This window comes from Watersipora subatra, chromosome 10 (assembly GCF_963576615.1).
Source record: "Watersipora subatra chromosome 10, tzWatSuba1.1, whole genome shotgun sequence".
NCBI lineage: Eukaryota > Metazoa > Bryozoa > Gymnolaemata > Cheilostomatida > Watersiporidae > Watersipora > Watersipora subatra.
In genome coordinates this window covers 32,234,358-32,253,367 of record NC_088717.1, presented here as the reverse complement: position 1 = coordinate 32,253,367, position 19,010 = coordinate 32,234,358, and the positions used below count along the sequence as shown (strand labels likewise).

Sequence of the window (19,010 nt, the reverse complement as noted above, 5' to 3'; positions counted from 1 at the left end):
TCTTTTCGTAATTCATAAGCGTCGTTATTACCACCATCGGCAAAATATTTTTGTCAACGACTTTTCTAAAAGTTTGGTGAAATTTGATTTATACTGCGATACGATGAATAGCACGGGCTAGCCGGGTCACCCGCGCAAGAATTGTCGCCACGCACATACAAAACAAAAATCGCATGTTGTTTTGTATGTGAGTGGCGAAAATCCTTGAGTGCGTGACTCGGCAAGCCCGTTATGAATAGTTTTCCTACGTTGATTCCGTGTTGAATCAACGTCGGAATGTTGAATGTTTAAAACGTCTTAAAAAATGTTGTAATTAAACGTATACGTTGTCTGAGCTACAAAAAACTATTCATCGTTTGACCTAAACACAGAATACGTGTGTACATTCAATAAGTATCCATTAAAAAAGCGTGAGTGATATAGAATGTACCGTGAAACCTCGTAAAACTTCTAATTGAACTGCCTCGGAGTGTTGCTCTTAACGAATCCCAGGTAAAGTAAGGTAATCTGCATAAACTTCAAGAAAAAACGGCAAAATTGATCGTGGGTAAAACCCCAAAAGAAAAAAATGTCTTTTCTTTTGAGCATTTCAACAACGATCAAGTTTTGCCAATGTCAATCTGAAAAACGTCCTGGCAATAACATCACCTCAAACAACAAACCAATCTCAAGTGATAGAAAAATCTCTATACTTTTTCATGAAAACGTTTTAAACTTTACATTAGAAGCATTTAATTTGAAACAAGCCATTTGTGCTTTTGATTTATATTATAGTTTGTATATGTACATGTATCTACTAATAAATAAGTAAATATATGGACTTGTGACAGTGCTCTGATAACTTGAATGCTCTGATAATTCGAACACTTTTGCTCGGTCCCTTGAAGTTCGAGTTATCCATGTTTGACTGTATATGTATCATAAGATAACAGTATCAAATCCATATCACAGAGGATTTGATACTGATATCTTATGATACATATATATATGTATCATAAGTAGTTATAGCGAGAAGGATAAGATGACCTCTGCCCAACATAATGGGTTTTTCCCTTATATTTCTCCGTTAGCATTAGATCATGCCTGTACATACAAACGCTTATCTGGAGTTGCCTGACCTGAGTTGTATGAGTTGCTCAACCCTTACTGATACAACCAACTTGATGATCTCGAGCTGAAGACTTAACAATCTCCTACCAAACAATGCTACCAATGTCAAACCCAGCCATTGCTTCACCACTTCTCATCAGACCTCAGCAAATGCAGCCGCTTGACAGAGTGCCGTCAAGGGGGACAACTCTGAGGGCTTTACTACCACAGTATTTCCACAAGCCAGTGCAGGCCCAACTTTCCAAGCAAATATTGAGAGGGGATAATTCCACTACAAAAATAACAAAAAAATTTATGCCATATTCGTGGTGGCGGATAGACAAGACAACCAACAAAATGCGTAAGCCATAAGCGCAGCAAAAGAATAATTTCAAAGTTGCGCAGAAGGTGAAACAAGTGTGCGACTAGTTTAACTTAGTATTTAACTTAGTATGAACAGTGCACAATCAATCTTCAAACTGATGAAGGTATTTGTTCCAACTTCGCCGCTCCGTGTGATTGTACTCTGTTAGAATTAGATAAACGTAATCGCGGCAAAGTCCGTCTCCATACCATCTGACTCTAACCCATATCCTACAGCTAAATACCTACACGTCTCCATATCATCTGACTCTAACCCAGATCCTACACCTGAATACCTACACATCTCCATGTCATCTGACTCTAACCCAGATCCTACACCTGAATACCTACACGTCTCCTTGCCATCTCACTCTAACCCAGATCCTAGACCTGACTACCTACACGTCTCCATGTCATCTGACTATCTTTGATCGTTATGAAAGCATAATATCAAGTGATCAGTAAAAAAGTGTCCACAAAATTGTATTAATAGTAAATCGTTTACATTAATAACAATCAATTCTCTCATTGTCCAACTCTTGTCCAAGCTTTTGGCTTTTGTTTGTTAAAACTTTGAAAGCAACACCATAGAAATAATGAATAACGGTCTCGGGCTAATAGTAGTTCCTTGTTCAACGTGATATTGATATTTCACTTCGAAGTAGATATATGAAAAACGGTTTGCAAGTTTTGCACCAAAGGTTACGGTTAGCGAGCAAAACCTTTACACATTGTAACTGTGCTAAATGCAGCATGTAAAAGTTTTGCTCTGCCAAAAAATTGTTTGGATGCTAATATCGACTAGTTCAGCGGTGCAGAAGAAGAGTTGATGTCAGAAGACATTGTGGGAGGTATTGGTCAACTAGTTGTGGAAGATATTGGACAACCACAAGATGTTTGTTCCATCAAAAGCAATAATCAGAACGCAGCTATCCGACCAAACGATGGAAATATTTTTGTTTTAAAACGTTAATTTTTGTTTCTGCATGTAATCTAAGTGTGGTTCATTCATGTCACATGCTCATGAATATATATTTGTAGCATTTGGTAGATTATCAATGTATAACTTATAAATTTACAAATTTATAGCATATTATTTAATAGCATCATTGCGATAATCTGTTTATACAATTGATCGACGCTAATAACTCCTCTTCTATTACACATTAAAAGCTAGTTTTGGCTGCAAACTGCAGCAAACATATCAATGAGTACAATGAGTTTTTATGCAACAATGGTAAATATAAATATAAAATGAAAATATGTCTTCAAATTGAGAATAAGCTAAAATTGGAAGCACCAACAAATTACAAAGAAGGACACAGGCTATATCATCGCAGATCAATTGTAAGCAATAGATATCAACCGGTAGAGATATTTTTCGGTTTCTCAATGCATAGTTATTAAGAGATCTTTGACAAGTGAGATGTAAGTTAGCAGATTTATTGCATCCAAACAGTTTAATATCGCTCCAGCGGAAAAAGAGAGCAAAATATAGGCATAATTATCTTTGCTCGTAATAGGGCAAAACTTATCTTCCGAAAATTCTGATGAGCCATTTAAAAAATGCATCGCCAGCCTCTATTTAAATGCCGCCTCCAATTGACCGCCACTATAGAGGAAGGGTTGAAAAATAGAGCGCCATGATGATGGTCACATGGCCAACGTCATGTGTCATTGCCCTTGTAGTTCCTAGAGAATTTTTGTCCTGGCTAATTTCCTGTAACTATATGACCATGAAAAGTGCATGTACATCTGAGGGGCTGAATATTGAGATGCAAGGTAAAAAAACATTAGAAGGGGGTGATGTTAGTAGCAGAAACTTGTAACAGGCGTACTCACAGGCAGAATAAGAGCACAGACTCCAACAGGCTCGGGCCGGGTGTAAGAGAAGTACGGACCGTCTATAAATAAGTAACACCAACTAAACTCATCAACTCAACCTATACAAGCAATTCTCATCATAGCGACAGTAATAGCAAAATTATGAAACGCTTATGCAATCAACTTTAGTCATTAGTGAAACCGACCCGCATACTCACTCAATACGTGGTTAACTTATTCAAATGGCTTATTCAAATGACTCACCGACCGACTTGCCCACCAACTCAATAACTCACACAACAACTCACCAACTTGAATTGTCTTTCCGCTGAGTTTGTCTGCAAGACATCCGTGATACCTGTAGACATCTATGGTGAACTCAACATCTTGAACTGCATCAAGGTATGGTTTGCCGGTGTTCAATGTCTCAATACTCTGCATATATGGCATCAAGGTATGGTTTACCGAGGTTCAATGTCTCAATACTCTGCATATATGGCATCAAGGTATGGTTTACCGAGGTTCAATGTCTCAATACTCTGCATATATGGCATCAAGGTATGGTTTACCGAGGTTCAATGTCTCAATACTCTGCATATATGGCATCAAGGTATGGTTTACCGAGGTTCAATGTCTCAATACTCTGCATATATGGCAAATACATCACAAGACACTAAATTATAAGTCTTGCGTTAGAAAAAACATCAGCGAAGAAAGAGACCTCAAAAGACCTATTAGAGTTCTACCATTCCTTGTCCACCTCAAGAGACCTATTAGAGTTCTACCATTCCTTGTCCACCTCAAGAGACCTATTAGAGTTCTACCATTCCTTGTCCACCTCAAGAGACCTATTAGAGTTTTACCATTCCTTGTCCACCTCAAGAGACCTATTAGAGTTTTACCATTCCTTGTCCACCTCAAGAGACCTATTAGAGTTTTACCATTCCTTGTCCACCTCAAGAGACCTATTAGAGTACCTCCATTCCTTGTCCACCTCAAGAGACCTATTAGAGTTTTACCATTCCTTGTCCACCTCAAGAGACCTATTAGAGTTTTACCATTCCTTGTCCACCTCAAAAGACCTATTAGAGTTCTACCATTCCTTGTCCACCCCAAAAGACCTATTAGAGTTCTACCATTCCATGTCCACCTCAACAAACTTATTAGAGTTCTACCATTCCTTGTCTCCCTCAAGAGACCTATTAGAGTACCTCCATTCCTTGTCCACTTAAATGCCTAAAGAATCACTTACTGCAAGTTCACCCTTCTGCTGCTCCATGATGTCAGCCACCCTTCCCAAGATTTTCCCACGACCAGAGGCGTCCATTGATCTCCATGGTGAATTCCTCTTGAATGCAGTGTCCGCAGCCTTTACCGCCTTGTCTACATCGTCCTGCAGTGACATGTATGGAGTGTAAAGAAGACCTGTTTAGGTTAGGATGAACTTTCGTAATACGTAATCAAAACGTGGCAGCAAACCAGATGTGAAAGCGAACTGCACAAGCATTTAAGTGAAAATGAACAAGTTGTTGTAGTTGAACAGCAAGTGATTGTGAGTGTTAAAAGTAGTTGAACAGCAAGTGATTGCGAGTGTTAAAAGTAGTTGAACAGCAAGTGATTGTGAGTGTTAAAAGTAGTTGAACAGCAAGTGATTGCGAGTGTTAAAAGTAGTTGAACAGCAAGTGATTGCGAGTGTTAAAAGTAGTTGAACAGCAAGTGATTGCGAGTGTTAAAAATAGTTGAACAGCAAGTGATTGCGAGTGTTAAAAGTAGTTCAACAGCAAGTGATTGCGAGTATTAAAAGTAGTTCAACAGCAAGTGATTGCGAGTATTAAAAGTAGTTGAACAGCAAGTGATTGCGAGTGTTAAAAGTAGTTGAACAGCAAGTGATTGCGAGTGTTAAAAGTAGTTGAACAGCAAATGATTGCGAGTATTAAAAGTAGTTGAACAGCAAGTGATTGTGAGTATTAAAAGTAGTTCAACAGCAAGTGATTGCGAGTATTAAAAGTAGTTCAACAGCAAGTGATTGCGAGTATTAAAAGTAGTTCAACAGCAAGTGATTGCGAGTATTAAAAGTAGTTGAACAGCAAGTGATTGCGAGTGTTAAAAGTAGTTGAACAGCAAGTGATTGCGAGTGTTAAAAGTAGTTGAACAGCAAATGATTGCGAGTATTAAAAGTAGTTGAACAGCAAGTGATTGTGAGTATTAAAAGTAGTTGAACAGCAAGTGATTGCGAGTATTAAAAGTAGTTGAACAGTAAGTGATTGCGAGTGTTAAAAGTAGTTGAACAGCAAGTGATTGTGAGTATTAAAAGTAGTTGAACAGCAAGTGATTGCGAGTATTAAAAGTAGTTGAACAGCAAGTGATTGCGAGTATTAAAAGTAGTTGAACAGCAAGTGATTGCGAGTATTAAAAGTAGTTGAACAGCAAGTGATTGCGAGTGTTAAAAGTAGTTGAACAGCAAGTGATTGCGAGTGTTAAAAGTAGTTGAACAGCAAGTGATTGCGAGTATTAAAAGTAGTTGAACAGCAAGTGATTGCGAGTATTAAAAGTAGTTGAACAGCAAGTGATTGCGAGTGTTAAAAGTAGTTGAACAGCAAGTGATTGCGAGTGTTAAAAGTAGTTGAACAGCAAGTGATTGCGAGTGTTAAAAGTAGTTGAACAGCAAGTGATTGCGAGTATTAAAAGTAGTTGAACAGCAAGTGATTGCGAGTGTTAAAAGTAGTTGAACAGCAAGTGATTGCGAGTGTTAAAAGTAGTTGAACAGCAAGTGATTGCGAGTATTAAAAGTAGTTGAACAGCAAGTGATTGCGAGTGTTAAAAGTAGTTGAACAGCAAGTGATTGCGAGTATTAAAAGTAGTTGAACAGCAAGTGATTGCGAGTGTTAAAAGTAGTTGAACAGCAAGTGATTGCGAGTGTTAAAAGTAGTTGAACAGCAAGTGATTGCGAGTGTTAAAAGTAGTTGAACAGCAAGTGATTGCGAGTATTAAAAGTAGTTGAACAGCAAGTGATTGTGAGTGTTAAAAGTAGTTGAACAGCAAGTGATTGTGAGTATTAAAAGTAGTTGAACAGCAAGTGATTGCGAGTGTTAAAAGTAGTTGAACAGCAAGTGATTGCGAGTGTTAAAAGTAGTTGAACAGCAAGTGATTGCGAGTATTAAAAGTAGTTGAACAGCAAGTGATTGCGAGTGTTAAAAGTAGTTGAACAGCAAGTGATTGTGAGTATTAAAAGTAGTTGAACAGCAAGTGATTGCGAGTGTTAAAAGTAGTTGAACAGCAAGTGATTGCGAGTGTTAAAAGTAGTTAAACAGCAAGTGATTGCGAGTGTTAAAAGTAGTTGAACAGCAAGTGATTGCGAGTATTAAAAGTACTTAAAGATGAACTCACACTAAATTTTTCTAGATTTCATCAAAAGCATCGATATTTTTTATCATTTACAATTGTTTTTTATGCTTGAGGTGATCTGATTGCAGGTTGTTTCAAAATGAAAATCAATAAAACTTGCTTGCGATTAAAATGCTCGGATTAAGCGAAAGTTCAATTAGGACAGATATAATTGACAGATATAATTGACAGATATAATTGACAGATATAATTGACAGATATAATTGACAGATATAATTGACAGATATAATTGCAAAAAGTCTGACAGAATAGAGACGAGTAGCGCTGCAACTTGAACGCAATAACCGATATCAACTATAGCAACGATAACAACTAGTGGCGTTGTTTCATACGTACTTTTTTCTGAGTCTTTTAAACGTGATCTAGTTATATCGACTTTAATCTAGAAACATCCTGGTAATCAGATCATCTCAAATATCAAAAACAATCGCAAATGTTAGAAAAATACTGACGTTTTCCGATAACATCTACAATAAATTTTTGTAAGTTCATATATAGGATACCGACTAGCAGTTAGCACAACCTGAGTATGGACTGCATGCTTACTGCATGCTTACATGGTATTTTTAAGTTCATCTATAGGATACCAACTAGCAGTTAGCACAACCTGAGTATGGGCTGCATGCTTACTGCACGCTTACATCGTATTGTTAAGTTCGTCTATAAGATACCAACTAGCAGTTAGCGCAACCTGAGTATAGACTGCATGCTTACTGCACGCTTACATCGTATTGTTAAGTTCATCTATAGGATACCAACTAGCAGTTAGCACAACCTGAGTATTGACTGCATGCTTGCATCGTATTTTTAGGTTCATCTATTGGATACCGACTAGCAGTTAGCACAATCTGAGTATGGACTGCATGCTTACTGCATGCTTACATGGTATTTTTAGGTTCATCTATAGGATACCAACTAGCAGTTAGCATAACCTGAGTATGGACTGCATGCTTACTGCATGCTTACATGGTATTTTTCAGATAAAAAATTTAATTCATGTGAATTTGCTTGACATTTTAAAAATACCTTAAGAAAGCACAAGTCAAACAGTCAAACAGGACAGCAATAACATATATATATAATACACATACCTGACTGGCTTCTGACACATCGCAAATTTTCTCTTCATTAGCTGGATTAAAGGTAGGAAACACCTTTCCATCAGTTGACGGACTCCATTCGTTGTTTATGAACAACTACAATTGACATACAATTGGTTGCTTATCAGTTAGGCCAATCTGTGCTTGAATAGTTTTTTCTTCGAAAAGGATTTACCACCATGTCTATGAGTAAGCAATGAAAAAAAAACATTGTTGGCTGACGAATCAAAAATCCGAAAAAAGCTTAAAAGGACCACTTGTCCACTGCAGCTTCAGCCCCTAGAATATTATTGTCCAACAAAAAGACCCATTTTCCAAATTAAACACAAGTACTACGAATGTAGTAGCACTTCCAATATTATTAAACTTCATTGATCTTCAAAAAGGGTAACAAAAGTGCGTAGTGCTATTCTGTCCTCTGCCAGCAAATATGAGAGTACGTGCTAAATCTGCTAAAGATTATGGTTATGGTTAGCTATCACGACGAATTAGAGTGTCAAGGAAGTTGGATATATAATAGATATAACGCTATACACACATGGTCTTTTCTCTCTCAAGTGCGGCGAGATAGGTTACCATTCAAACCAAGTTTGAGAACTCGCCCAACTTGACACTACGTTACATGGAATTTGTTACATAGTACGAAATAAAAACTTCCCATAAATTTTTTACATTATTTGGAATTTACGGTATCGGAGGTATATGTTATAGGAGGGTCTACTGTTAGTCAATGTTGTCATGTTTTTTAAAACAATGGAAATAGTCTCTGCTTGTAATACATACGTTTATAATACAGCCGTTTATAAATTAAAGAAGCAAAGAGTTTTATCTGGTGACTAAAAACATGGCATTATTCTCTTTAGACAATTATAAATTCTATGTTAGTAGTTATAACATTTGCCAATGTTACAAAGTGGTAGCATAATTTTTCAATGGTAAAAGTCAAAGAGGATATATCAAGCCAATGGACAATAGTTTGACGGCGGACCACACCAAGATTGATGCCTTCTATTCCGCTTTGTGATTCTGGAAAAGCTTTAAGATTAGGAAATGCTGGGACGTTCACAAAACAAATCCCAGAACAGTAATTAATCCGTATTGAGACATGAAGAGAGATCTTACAGAGATCAGCGGTGCACTATATTTTAATCAAAGGCTTGCTATCCCAGCTGACCAAAGGCTATAGGTATCACAACGAATTCATCAGTCTCATCAAGATGTTACCATGTGTTAAATCCGAGCTATAAGTGTTGTTTCGTAGACTGCTATGTCATTACAAATCATGGAAATTTTTCAATGTGAAAAATTTTGTGGTACCAACATATGTACTTCCGTAGAGAATACTACTCAACTTTCCCAGATACACCATAGTCAGCGTACCTACTTAGAATATACATATAGTTGTTTTATCAGAGTTAGATTATAGGAGTCCACAAGATCTCCAGCTATGATCAACAAGTTCAAGGCAATTTTTGCTGTGCATAATCATTATTTCAGGGAACAAGCCTCAGCTCAGCTTGAGGGTGTTCGAATTCCCGAAGAGTTATGGAAGTCGATATGTCACAAACTCGCCTAAGTTTTCTAGATCAAATGGTGAGGCTGAGCATGCTGTCAGTGGTGTAAAGAAAATGTGAGAAAAGGCTGATGACCCATACCTGAGCTTTACACCTGATATGTACGACACTTCCAATAAAAGAGAGAGAAAGAGAGAGAGAGAAAGAGAGAGAAAGAGAGAGAGAAAGAGAGAGAAAGAGAGAGAGAAAGAGAGAGAAAGAGAGAGAGAAAGAGAGAGAGAAAGAGAGAGAAAGAGAGAAAGAGAGAGAGAAAGAGAGAGAGAAAGAGAGAGTTGCAGGAGCCAATGGAAGTTGCCAGAGACCAATGAATGGACATTATATACATTTACATACTGAAATCAATCATGATATCCACCATAGAGCAGGCCATTTGCCTAGTTTAAAACCTGGTTGCCCAGTATATGTAATAGATATGCAGGAGGGCCATATTATAAAGCATATGAGGTAACAACTGAGAGCAGGCTCATCAGGACAAACAGGGGTAAGTACACCTACGGATGTTCAGAGAAAAAGTCCTATGACCAGTTTCTCCAGATGCTGTAGTGCTCAAGCAAAGCAAATTTGGCTGAATGCATACAACTGCCCATCTGACGCAGTTTTGAACTATCAGGTATAACTAAAATGCATTTCAGCCATAGCTAACCAACGAACGTTGAATAGGTTTGGTAACTATATGAAGAACAAGATAAAGGTCAAGTCTTTTGGAAGACTGTCTAATGTTCATTATACTGGAATATAGGTAAAGATTCTCACTTAGACAGATGCATAGATTCATACACCTTTAACTAATTGAATTTAATACTTTTTAGTATTCAGTTACTCACAGTACTCACTCCATAATGTTTCGCATGCTCAATGTTTTTGTGATATTTTTAGATCTATTATATGTAAGCTAATTGGCAAAAAAAGACGTAATATACTTGGTAACTTTAGAAATATTTTGTTCTTCTTCTAGTTAGTTTTTGTGTGAAAATAAAAAATGGGTATAGTGTTTATATTGAAATTATACACATATATTATATTATATATAAATATATTATATATATATATATTATACACATATCTAATATTCTATCATGTTGAGACTACACAGGCATTAGGCATGCGCAGTTAGTATTTCAAGAAAAAAAGCAGCTGATTTAAAAACATGTTATTGAATAATAGTTGTTTACATCTATATATACAACCTCCTTTGTGAACTACAAAACATAAAATTAACAATGGGGAAGTTCTTGCTCATTGCAAGATTGTCTCATGTAACTTTATTATAATTGTGTCAGCTGCTAGGATTTCTATAACGGTCTTTCTCAAGGGACTTAGTATCACACAGTATCAAACTCCCAAAAACTTAGTTTTTTATGCAGCACCCTAGATAAAGATTTTATAGATTTCAGTAGAATTCTTATCGATCATTATGACAGGCTCAGAAATTAGCAGCTAGAGTGTACACAGTTCAGTGCAATGAAAAGACATGATGGCAAATTAATTATGGATTTTCAGGTGCGCCTTGGGAAAATTGCCTGTTACTGTAACTTTGGTGCAGCAATAAAGGAAAATTCATTGGAGAATTCATTTATGGCGTCAATCACGTTACTTTGTCACAAAAAGTTCATTGATGAGGGTGTCAAAACACTTGCTGGTGCTACTCAAATAAAAGGAATGGCTCTGCTGTTTGAAAGCAAGCTTGCGGCTAGGCTTTTACTAGTTAGACATTCTTGTACCAAACATGGACTTTAAGGCTTTTATATCATCTAGCGATACTAGTAGCAAGAGGACTACTCATTTCTAATGTTCTAAGCAAAGAAATAAATTTAGCGATTCTAGTAATCAGACTACAAGCAAAACGTGTAGAGTCTGTAAGAAAGAAGGACATTATGCAAGAGTAAAATATTGCCAAAAAAAAGAATACTGGTAGCGATGGTAAACCATCAGCCAATCAGCTATCACCGGATTAGAACCTACTGTTTTAGAACATCATACCCCGACAGCTGTACACAACTTTAGCCACGATTTCACGAGGAAAAATGAGAATATTTGTCAAATATCCCAATGTAAAACTAGTATAGGAGGTACTAGTATATGTTGAACACAACCGACAGCTAAACATTTGGACAATTTAGTCCTTACTGACCATTACTTGGCAGTTTACTGCTGAGATAACACTGAATAATCTTTTGACTGTTGCTACATTTGATGTATTTAAAGGTAAGGCATGTAATGTAATTTGTACTAACATTGCCAGTAGGCTTAAAAATTATACATGTAAAGTTTGATATATGTACGATTAATAGAGATTGTACTGAGTTAAAAACTATTGTAAAAGCAAAATACCCAGAATGATTTGAAGGGATGGAAAAATTGAAAAATGTTCTGGTCAAGCTGGGCATAGATCCAAATATTAATCTTGTAGAAAAGCCCATTGAATGTGTGCCTTTCAGCAACTGTAATCAAGCAGATGATATTTTGATAGGTTGTTGCAAGAAGGGATTATTGAAACAGCACAAGGTGCACGGTTCACTTTGGTTAGCTCACTCGTTGTGCTGCCCAAGAAGAATGGTGATGTTCGCTTATGCGCTGACATACGAAGGGTAAGCACTGCTATTATCAAAGAGTGCTACTCTGTACTTACAGTACAGGAGATGCTGGTAGAACTGGGTGACACGGAACTGTTTTTAAAATTGAATTTGAAACTGAAATTTATCCAGTGTGAAATGGAACCATTTTCTAGAGATATAGCTACTTTTGTCAGTCATGTTGGTTTGTTTCAAATGAAAAGACTTGTGATGGGTATAACTGCAGCACACAAAGTATTTCAGTAAACTATCCAAAAGGTTTTCAATGGTCTGAGTGGGGTTTTGAATCTGGCAGATGATATCAAAACTTTTGCTAGGAGTGTTGAGAGCATAGAGAACGTTTGCTGCAAGTTGAGACTCGTCTTTCCAAGTGTTGTCTAACATAAAATATTTCTAAATGTAGCATTGAGTTGTCTTTTATAAATTTTCTAGGTGATGTAATCTCTGTCTAACGATGGTATTTCCTTCTAAAGGAAAATAAATGTTGCCAGCTTAAAACCAAAAATGATTTCAGAATTGAAATAGTTGTTAGGGTTGGTACAGTTTGTTGGCGAATGTGCGTTGGTTTGGCTACCACTGCTGTTCTTTTGTAGGAGCTGACTCAAAAAATGCTCTTTCGAATAGTTGTACGTTCAAGCATCTTTAAAAAACCAAATTCTAAACGTACTCCAAGACTGAAGCGATTGAGTCTTTTAATTAATTCAAAGAGCCTGGATATTCTGTCTGCATTGTAACAATTGTTTAATATTCTTTCCATCTATTCATGTTTAAATACTGACAATGTGGAATAGTCTACGTACCTTTTTTATCTACCCATGAGTAGTATTATGTTGTTTATATTGCATATTGTAATAGTCATTTGGTAGCATTATGAATACGGTATTTGTAAACAAAGTGATAATTGTTTATAGCTACCAGGACATTGCCTTGCATTAATTGAATCTTCAGATACTGTGACAGCATGTAGTTGTTTGTGTTTTGCCTAGTTATTGTGGCAGCATGGGCCCACGCATTGGCTGGGGTGATCGTTTGAGCCCAGCCTCGCTTTGTGTGATGCGATCCGTTGCGCTGCCTTTGCAATCTGCTGCGCAGGGTCCTTATTATTACCTGTGCCCTCTCTCTCTCTCTCTCTCTGCTCTCCATGTATTATTAGAACATTGTACTACTCATTGTTTATACATTTTTAGTTTTTACGCCTTGAATTCAATAAATTGAAAGATATCTAACAATCCAAGCCAGTTATTCTCCAAATCAACATGAACCAGTCTTTACAGTATTTGTGCTCATATTCAATGCGTGCTTCTTTCTATTACGTTTTGAAAAGATATGCTTACATTGAGATATATATATATATATATATATTTCATCGTTTTGAGACTATGCAGGCATTAGGCATGCATGGTTAGTATATCAAGGAATCAAGCAGCTGCACTAGAAACATGTTATTGAATGATAATCGTTTGTGTCCATATCTAAAATTCACTTTGTGACATACAAAATATATAAATAGGGACTTTCATTTGATGGCTAAAATACATACTGCATTATTTTGTTGCAGCTATTGTAATCTCTACCCTTATTGGTATCATCCACCAAGGTTACAGTCTGCATAATTTCTAAATTGAGCCTTACTAATTTTTTGTATGACTCAAGACTGCAATCCTTGCTTCATAGAGCAAATTAAAGCATAATTGTATTAAAGATGTGGTTGCGTCAAAATTGAGTTGATTTTAAAAGAAAGTATTTTTCTTTGTCTATCAGTCGATATGTTGTTTGTTGTGTTAGGCGATCTTAGATGTATCACGAGTTATGTCACGAATGAAGCACCCGCTGGAATGTGAGCTTTTTAAAAGATTACCTCATTTAAGTGCATATATCTCTGGGCAGGGTTAGTCTACAAAGACAAACATGACACCAAATTGTAGCTAATGTTTTAGCTTTTTATTGGTCTTAATTTCATTAAATTGACCTTTTTGACGCAACCACATCTTTAAATACTTGCGTTTGTTTATTGCAGTACTTTTTCTACTTTCTCTAGTTTCAGGTATAATGTAAAAGTTGCAGAACAAAACTGAAAATCACTTCAACTTTATCTCATGACATTTACGTGTGCATCAAACAATATGATTAGCTGAATATTGTTTATTGTTACAATACTGTTACAATACTGAATATTGTTACAATATGAATAACAATTAGCTGATTGTTTATGTATATTAAAGTGACAATAGTTTAACTACAGGCTATTTCGGCAATAAAAATGGCGACACTTAAGTTATCGGATGTAATTTTAAGATATGAGGATTCACAAATGAGTGGAGATTTTGCTGACTGGCTAGAGAAAATTGAACTGGTAGCAAAGATACAAAAGATCAACGATCTAACAGCATTCTTGCCTTTGTTTCTGAATGGGCCAGCGTTTGCTGTTTATAAGCAGCTGGGAGATGAAACTAAAAATGATTATGCGAAGCTGAAGCCTGCGATGCTCCAGGCGTTTGGTGTCAACTGCTATGCTGCTTACGACCAGCTTCAGAGACGCGTCCTACAAGAAGGTGAGATTGTAGATGTATATCTATCTAATTTGAGAAAGCTGGTTAATCTAATTGGACGGACACATGCAGACCCCTTGCTGAAATGTGCATTTATGACTGGCCTTCTATTGAACATATCTGTTCAACTGAAATCAATGGCTTCGGTAGAAACCCTGGAGTTGACTGATTTGGTCACACACGCCAGACTGATGTTGTCCAGTAGATCAGGTAGTCAAGCCTGTGCTGTGGGCTACAGCCAATATGGACACAAACCAAAACTAAGTTGTTATATATGTGGAGGTTCTCATTTCGCTCGAGACTGTTCACAGAAAAGGGGGTGAAACCAAATAGTGGTGCTAATCCCAGTGAAATCTGAGCATGCTATATCTTTGGTGATCAGTCCCAAATAGCGAGAAGTTGCCCCCAGAAACTTGTACCAAAACAGGGTCAGACGGAAAACATAGAAGAGGAGCATCAGCACCGGATGCCTACCTCAGTCAACAATAGCTGACGAGGTGTTACTATTTATCACTATCATATCAAAAAATCAAAGGCCATTAAAAGCTTTAGTTGATTCGGGGTGTCAGAAATAGGTGGTTACTAAAAGGATGTGTGCAGATAATGACATTGTTGCATTAGGACCACTACGAATTGTGACAATGCTAAATGGCGAGAAGACACTGTGCATTGGTGAGGCAGATGTAGACCTATTTGTTGATGGACTGGAAGTAACAAATAGGTGCCTGGTAGCACCAGCGCTGGTGTCTAGCGCTCATGTTATCTTGGGGATGGATATTATCACTAAGATGGGAGGCGTGTTGATTGGTAAAGACAGCAGCGTGACCTGGGGCTATCAATGTTGTGCAGCTGGGATGGTGACTTCAGATAGAGACGGAGCTCTGAGAGTTGAAGACAATGATTTTACAGCTGTATTTGATGGTGGAAAGTGCATCCCAGAGTGGAAATGGAAGGATAGAGAACCAGAGTTGAGAAATACGTGTCCCCAATATTCTGTTTCCAAAGAACAGCGAGAGGAGTTCTGTAACGAGGCAGAGCGATGGATAAAAGATGGTTGGTTGCAGGCGTATGATAGTAGTGTCCATAGAAATATTAGTGGCATAATCCCTCTGATGGCGGCGGCACAACCTAATAAACCAAAGAAAGTGCGACCAGTGATGGACTATCGGGACCTTAACCAGCATGTTAGAAGTTTTCCAGGTCAAGACACTGCTGTGTGCCAGAAAAAGCTGAGAGCTTGGAGTAAAAGAAAAAGCCAGGCTTCTATTCTAGATCTGAAGAAAGCCTATCTCCAGGTTCACATCACAGATGAGCTAAGAAAGTTTCAAGCTGTAAAGTACAAGGGGAGGTTATATGTGATGACTAGGATGGGTTTTGGGATAGATTTAGGGGTTTTAGATAGTTGTGCAGTTTTTGCTTTAAACCAAGAAGTGAAGGAGGGGACAGATCACTACATTGATGATATCTGGGTTATTGAGGAAGTGGTATCATCAGAGAGTGTGCAAAAACACCTGCTCAGTTATGGAAATACTCGAGTGCTCAGTTTTCGTGTTGTATCTGGGCCTATAGCAAAGTTAGAGTGGAAGCGAGACGGGCTGTTACCTGATCCGAAGAAAGCACCTACCAAGAGAGACTTGTTCTCTGTTTGTGGCAAGCTAACCGGCCATTATCCTGTAGCAGGCTGGTTACGAGTGGCCTGCAGTTACATAAAACGCCAGACGAATGCGATTCAGTGGGATGATGCATTGCCCTCTTACGTTACATCACAAGTTGAAAACTTGGCCTGGAGACTGGGCAATCATGATACTGTGAAGGGAACATAGAGTGTGATGTGTAACAAAGAAGCTGTGGTATGGTGTGATGCCAGTAGCATAGCTATAGGGTGTGCACTGCAGATAGATAAGGATATAGTCGAAAATGCGTCATGGCTACGAAAGAATGATGTGGCCCACATTAAACTAGCAGAATTAGAAGCTGTGATCAAAGGTATAAATTTGATGCTGCACTGGGGGGCAGAGGAGAGCCGAAGTAGTTACTGACTCTGCTAGTGCGCATGCGTGGGTGAAGTCAATACTAGCAGGCACCAAGCGTCCGAAGGTTAGTAGATTAAGTGAAATGGTTATTAAGAGAAGCTCAGGACCATAGCACAGATCATTGCAGATTATCAGCAAGATGTTCATGTAAGTCTGGTGCCCTCGGAGAGGAACTTAGCAGACAAACTAACACGGGTGCCGCAGAAATGGCTGAAGGAGTCAAAGGTGTGCTTGAGTGTGTTGTTTGATGACAGTGAGGGGAAAGATATGAAATCAGTGGTGATTAATAATCATGAGCGACATCACCTCGGGATTGCGCGAACTCTGTACCTGGTACAGAAAATGACAGAAGTTGCGTTCACTCATGATGTAGTAGAACAAGTGGTTAACGCATGTCAGAAATGTAGAAGTATTGATCCACATCCAGTGCGCTGAGAACATGGGCAGCTGTCTTTAAGCACAGCATGGTTTCGGCTGACAGTAGATGTTGCCTTTGTGACAGGAAAACCATATTTAACACTTGTTGATTGCGGTCCCAGTCGATATGCCATATGGATGCCACTGCAGAATGAGACGGCAGATGCAGTGACAAAGCAGCTAATGAGAGCGTTTCGTGAGAGAGGAGCGCCTGAAGAGTTATTGATGGATAACCGGCCATGCTTCTCAAGCACTCAGACTAAAGAGTTCCTACAGAGGTGGGGAGTCGTGCCAGTGTATTGTTGTGCATACAGGCACTCAGGGAACGGTATTGTAGAGAGAAATCATCGTACAATCAAACGGATGGTTGCGCGTTCTGGAGGATCAGTAGAAGCCATGGTATATTGGTACAATTCTCTCCCAATTCAGGCGGCACGGTACCGATGCAAGCCCTGTTTCAGTATGAGACCAAACTACCAGGTGCGAGCAAGACAGATGTGGGGTCAAGGAATGCAAAATATAACCCTTTCAAAGTGGGAGACATGGTTTTTTTCAAACCCAGAAATGCCAGATGTGACTCCCAATGAAAGATTGGACATGTCGCAAATATTGTCGGTGAACATACTCTGGAAGTGAATGGTGTGAATCGACATGCCGCTGATGTAAGATGCGCTGATGGTGAGAGATGTAGCTCCGAGAATGATGTGGTGCAGACGTGGTGTGGTGCTGGAGGCATTGAGATGGAGTTCCATATTGACAATCCGGTAGTAGATGTTGATGATATTGACAATGACAATCACATGAGACCAGTCTGGGATAGAAGGCCTCCCCTAAACTTGGCAGATTATCATCTTTTTTGATATTGTTAAGTGATCTTGAGATCAGAAGGGAATGTGGTGAAGTGTTGTTTTATACATGTAACTTTACGCAAGGCTGTCATGCTAACTAAGTGTTGCTAACCTTGACCTGTGGAGACATGCGCATTGGACAGGATCTAGCGCATTGGACAGGATCTAGCGAGCACGGTTTTTGTATTGTACACGTTTTGACCGTGAACTAATTGGATTATTGAGAGAGTGCAATAAAATAGTACTGACGAATTAGCTGATTGTTTATGTATATCAAAGTGACTGTTAACTACTGACAGTTTAACTACAAAAATCACTTCAACTTGATCATAATCTCATGACAATTACGTTTGCATAAAACAATACGATTGTCTGAGCTTCAACCATGCACATTTATAAACTCAACAGTTCTTTTCATTCCAACACTTGAAAAGGTAACGCAGCGCCAAATAAACGCTCATGTTTTGCAACAACCAACTGTAGTTAACTACATAGGGTTTGCAACAGTTACCAAACGACAACATTCAAACCATTTTATGGCGAATTTCAAGAACAAGATAACAGCCATTACATCGAAGGCATCTTTTTGATCACGAGACACTGACGATTTAAAAAATTAAATTGTGGCAAAGATATTATTATTACGGGTATTGTCGCTAAAAAGATGCTGAGCACCTTGTTCATATTTGTAAATAATAACATTAACATCCAATTACTATGCCTTTCATTTGAAATTACCTTAGTAAACTCAATATTCAGATTTCGATTTGGTGATGTCATAGTGTGAGAAAGCGCTACGTAAAAAAAACAAGAATAGAGTGTAATATTTTGTGTAAACTTTTTGCAGCGAAAAAAGACTTGCGCGATCTAAGGATGACCTTTAACCTCAGCGCTTAGATTTTAGCCCAAGCGCTACTCCAAAATATTTCGTCAATGCGTCGAGCTCATCGAGCCGCTTGTCTTTTTCTTCGTTTTGATAGATTTTTATTATACTAAAGATGTGTTTACACCTGGCCGATTATCGGAGTTGCTTCAACTACGATAGAGTTGGAACCACTTCGAGCTTGTTTACGACTTGAACTACGTTTTTGAACTACCAACTCGAACTCCGATTATACAAAATGGGTCACTATTTTTAACCAATATAAACCAATACAACATCGATCCCTATTCCATTTTTACCGCTTATCACCAAAAACGTAAACTAAAGCCTCGCCATTGATCCATATCACGCC

General features: G+C 38.0%; 1 protein-coding gene across 1 annotated transcript in view; it reads right to left on the bottom strand.

The window, feature by feature from the left end:
- LOC137406573 (retinal dehydrogenase 2-like) overlaps nt 1-18,641 on the bottom strand; it is a 105,651-nt gene extending 87,010 nt beyond the window's left edge. Inside the window, exons 1-6 of the mRNA XM_068093172.1 lie at nt 18,514-18,641; nt 7,773-7,877; nt 4,529-4,669; nt 3,585-3,711; nt 3,295-3,356; nt 1,253-1,381 (exon numbers count right to left, since the gene is read on the bottom strand). Of these exons, the coding sequence (XP_067949273.1) occupies nt 1,253-1,381; nt 3,295-3,356; nt 3,585-3,711; nt 4,529-4,669; nt 7,773-7,877; nt 18,514-18,555 (606 nt within the window). The 5' untranslated portion in view covers nt 18,556-18,641. The remainder of the gene's footprint in view (nt 1-1,252; nt 1,382-3,294; nt 3,357-3,584; nt 3,712-4,528; nt 4,670-7,772; nt 7,878-18,513) is intronic.
- Nucleotides 18,642-19,010: the final 369 nt, after the last annotated feature.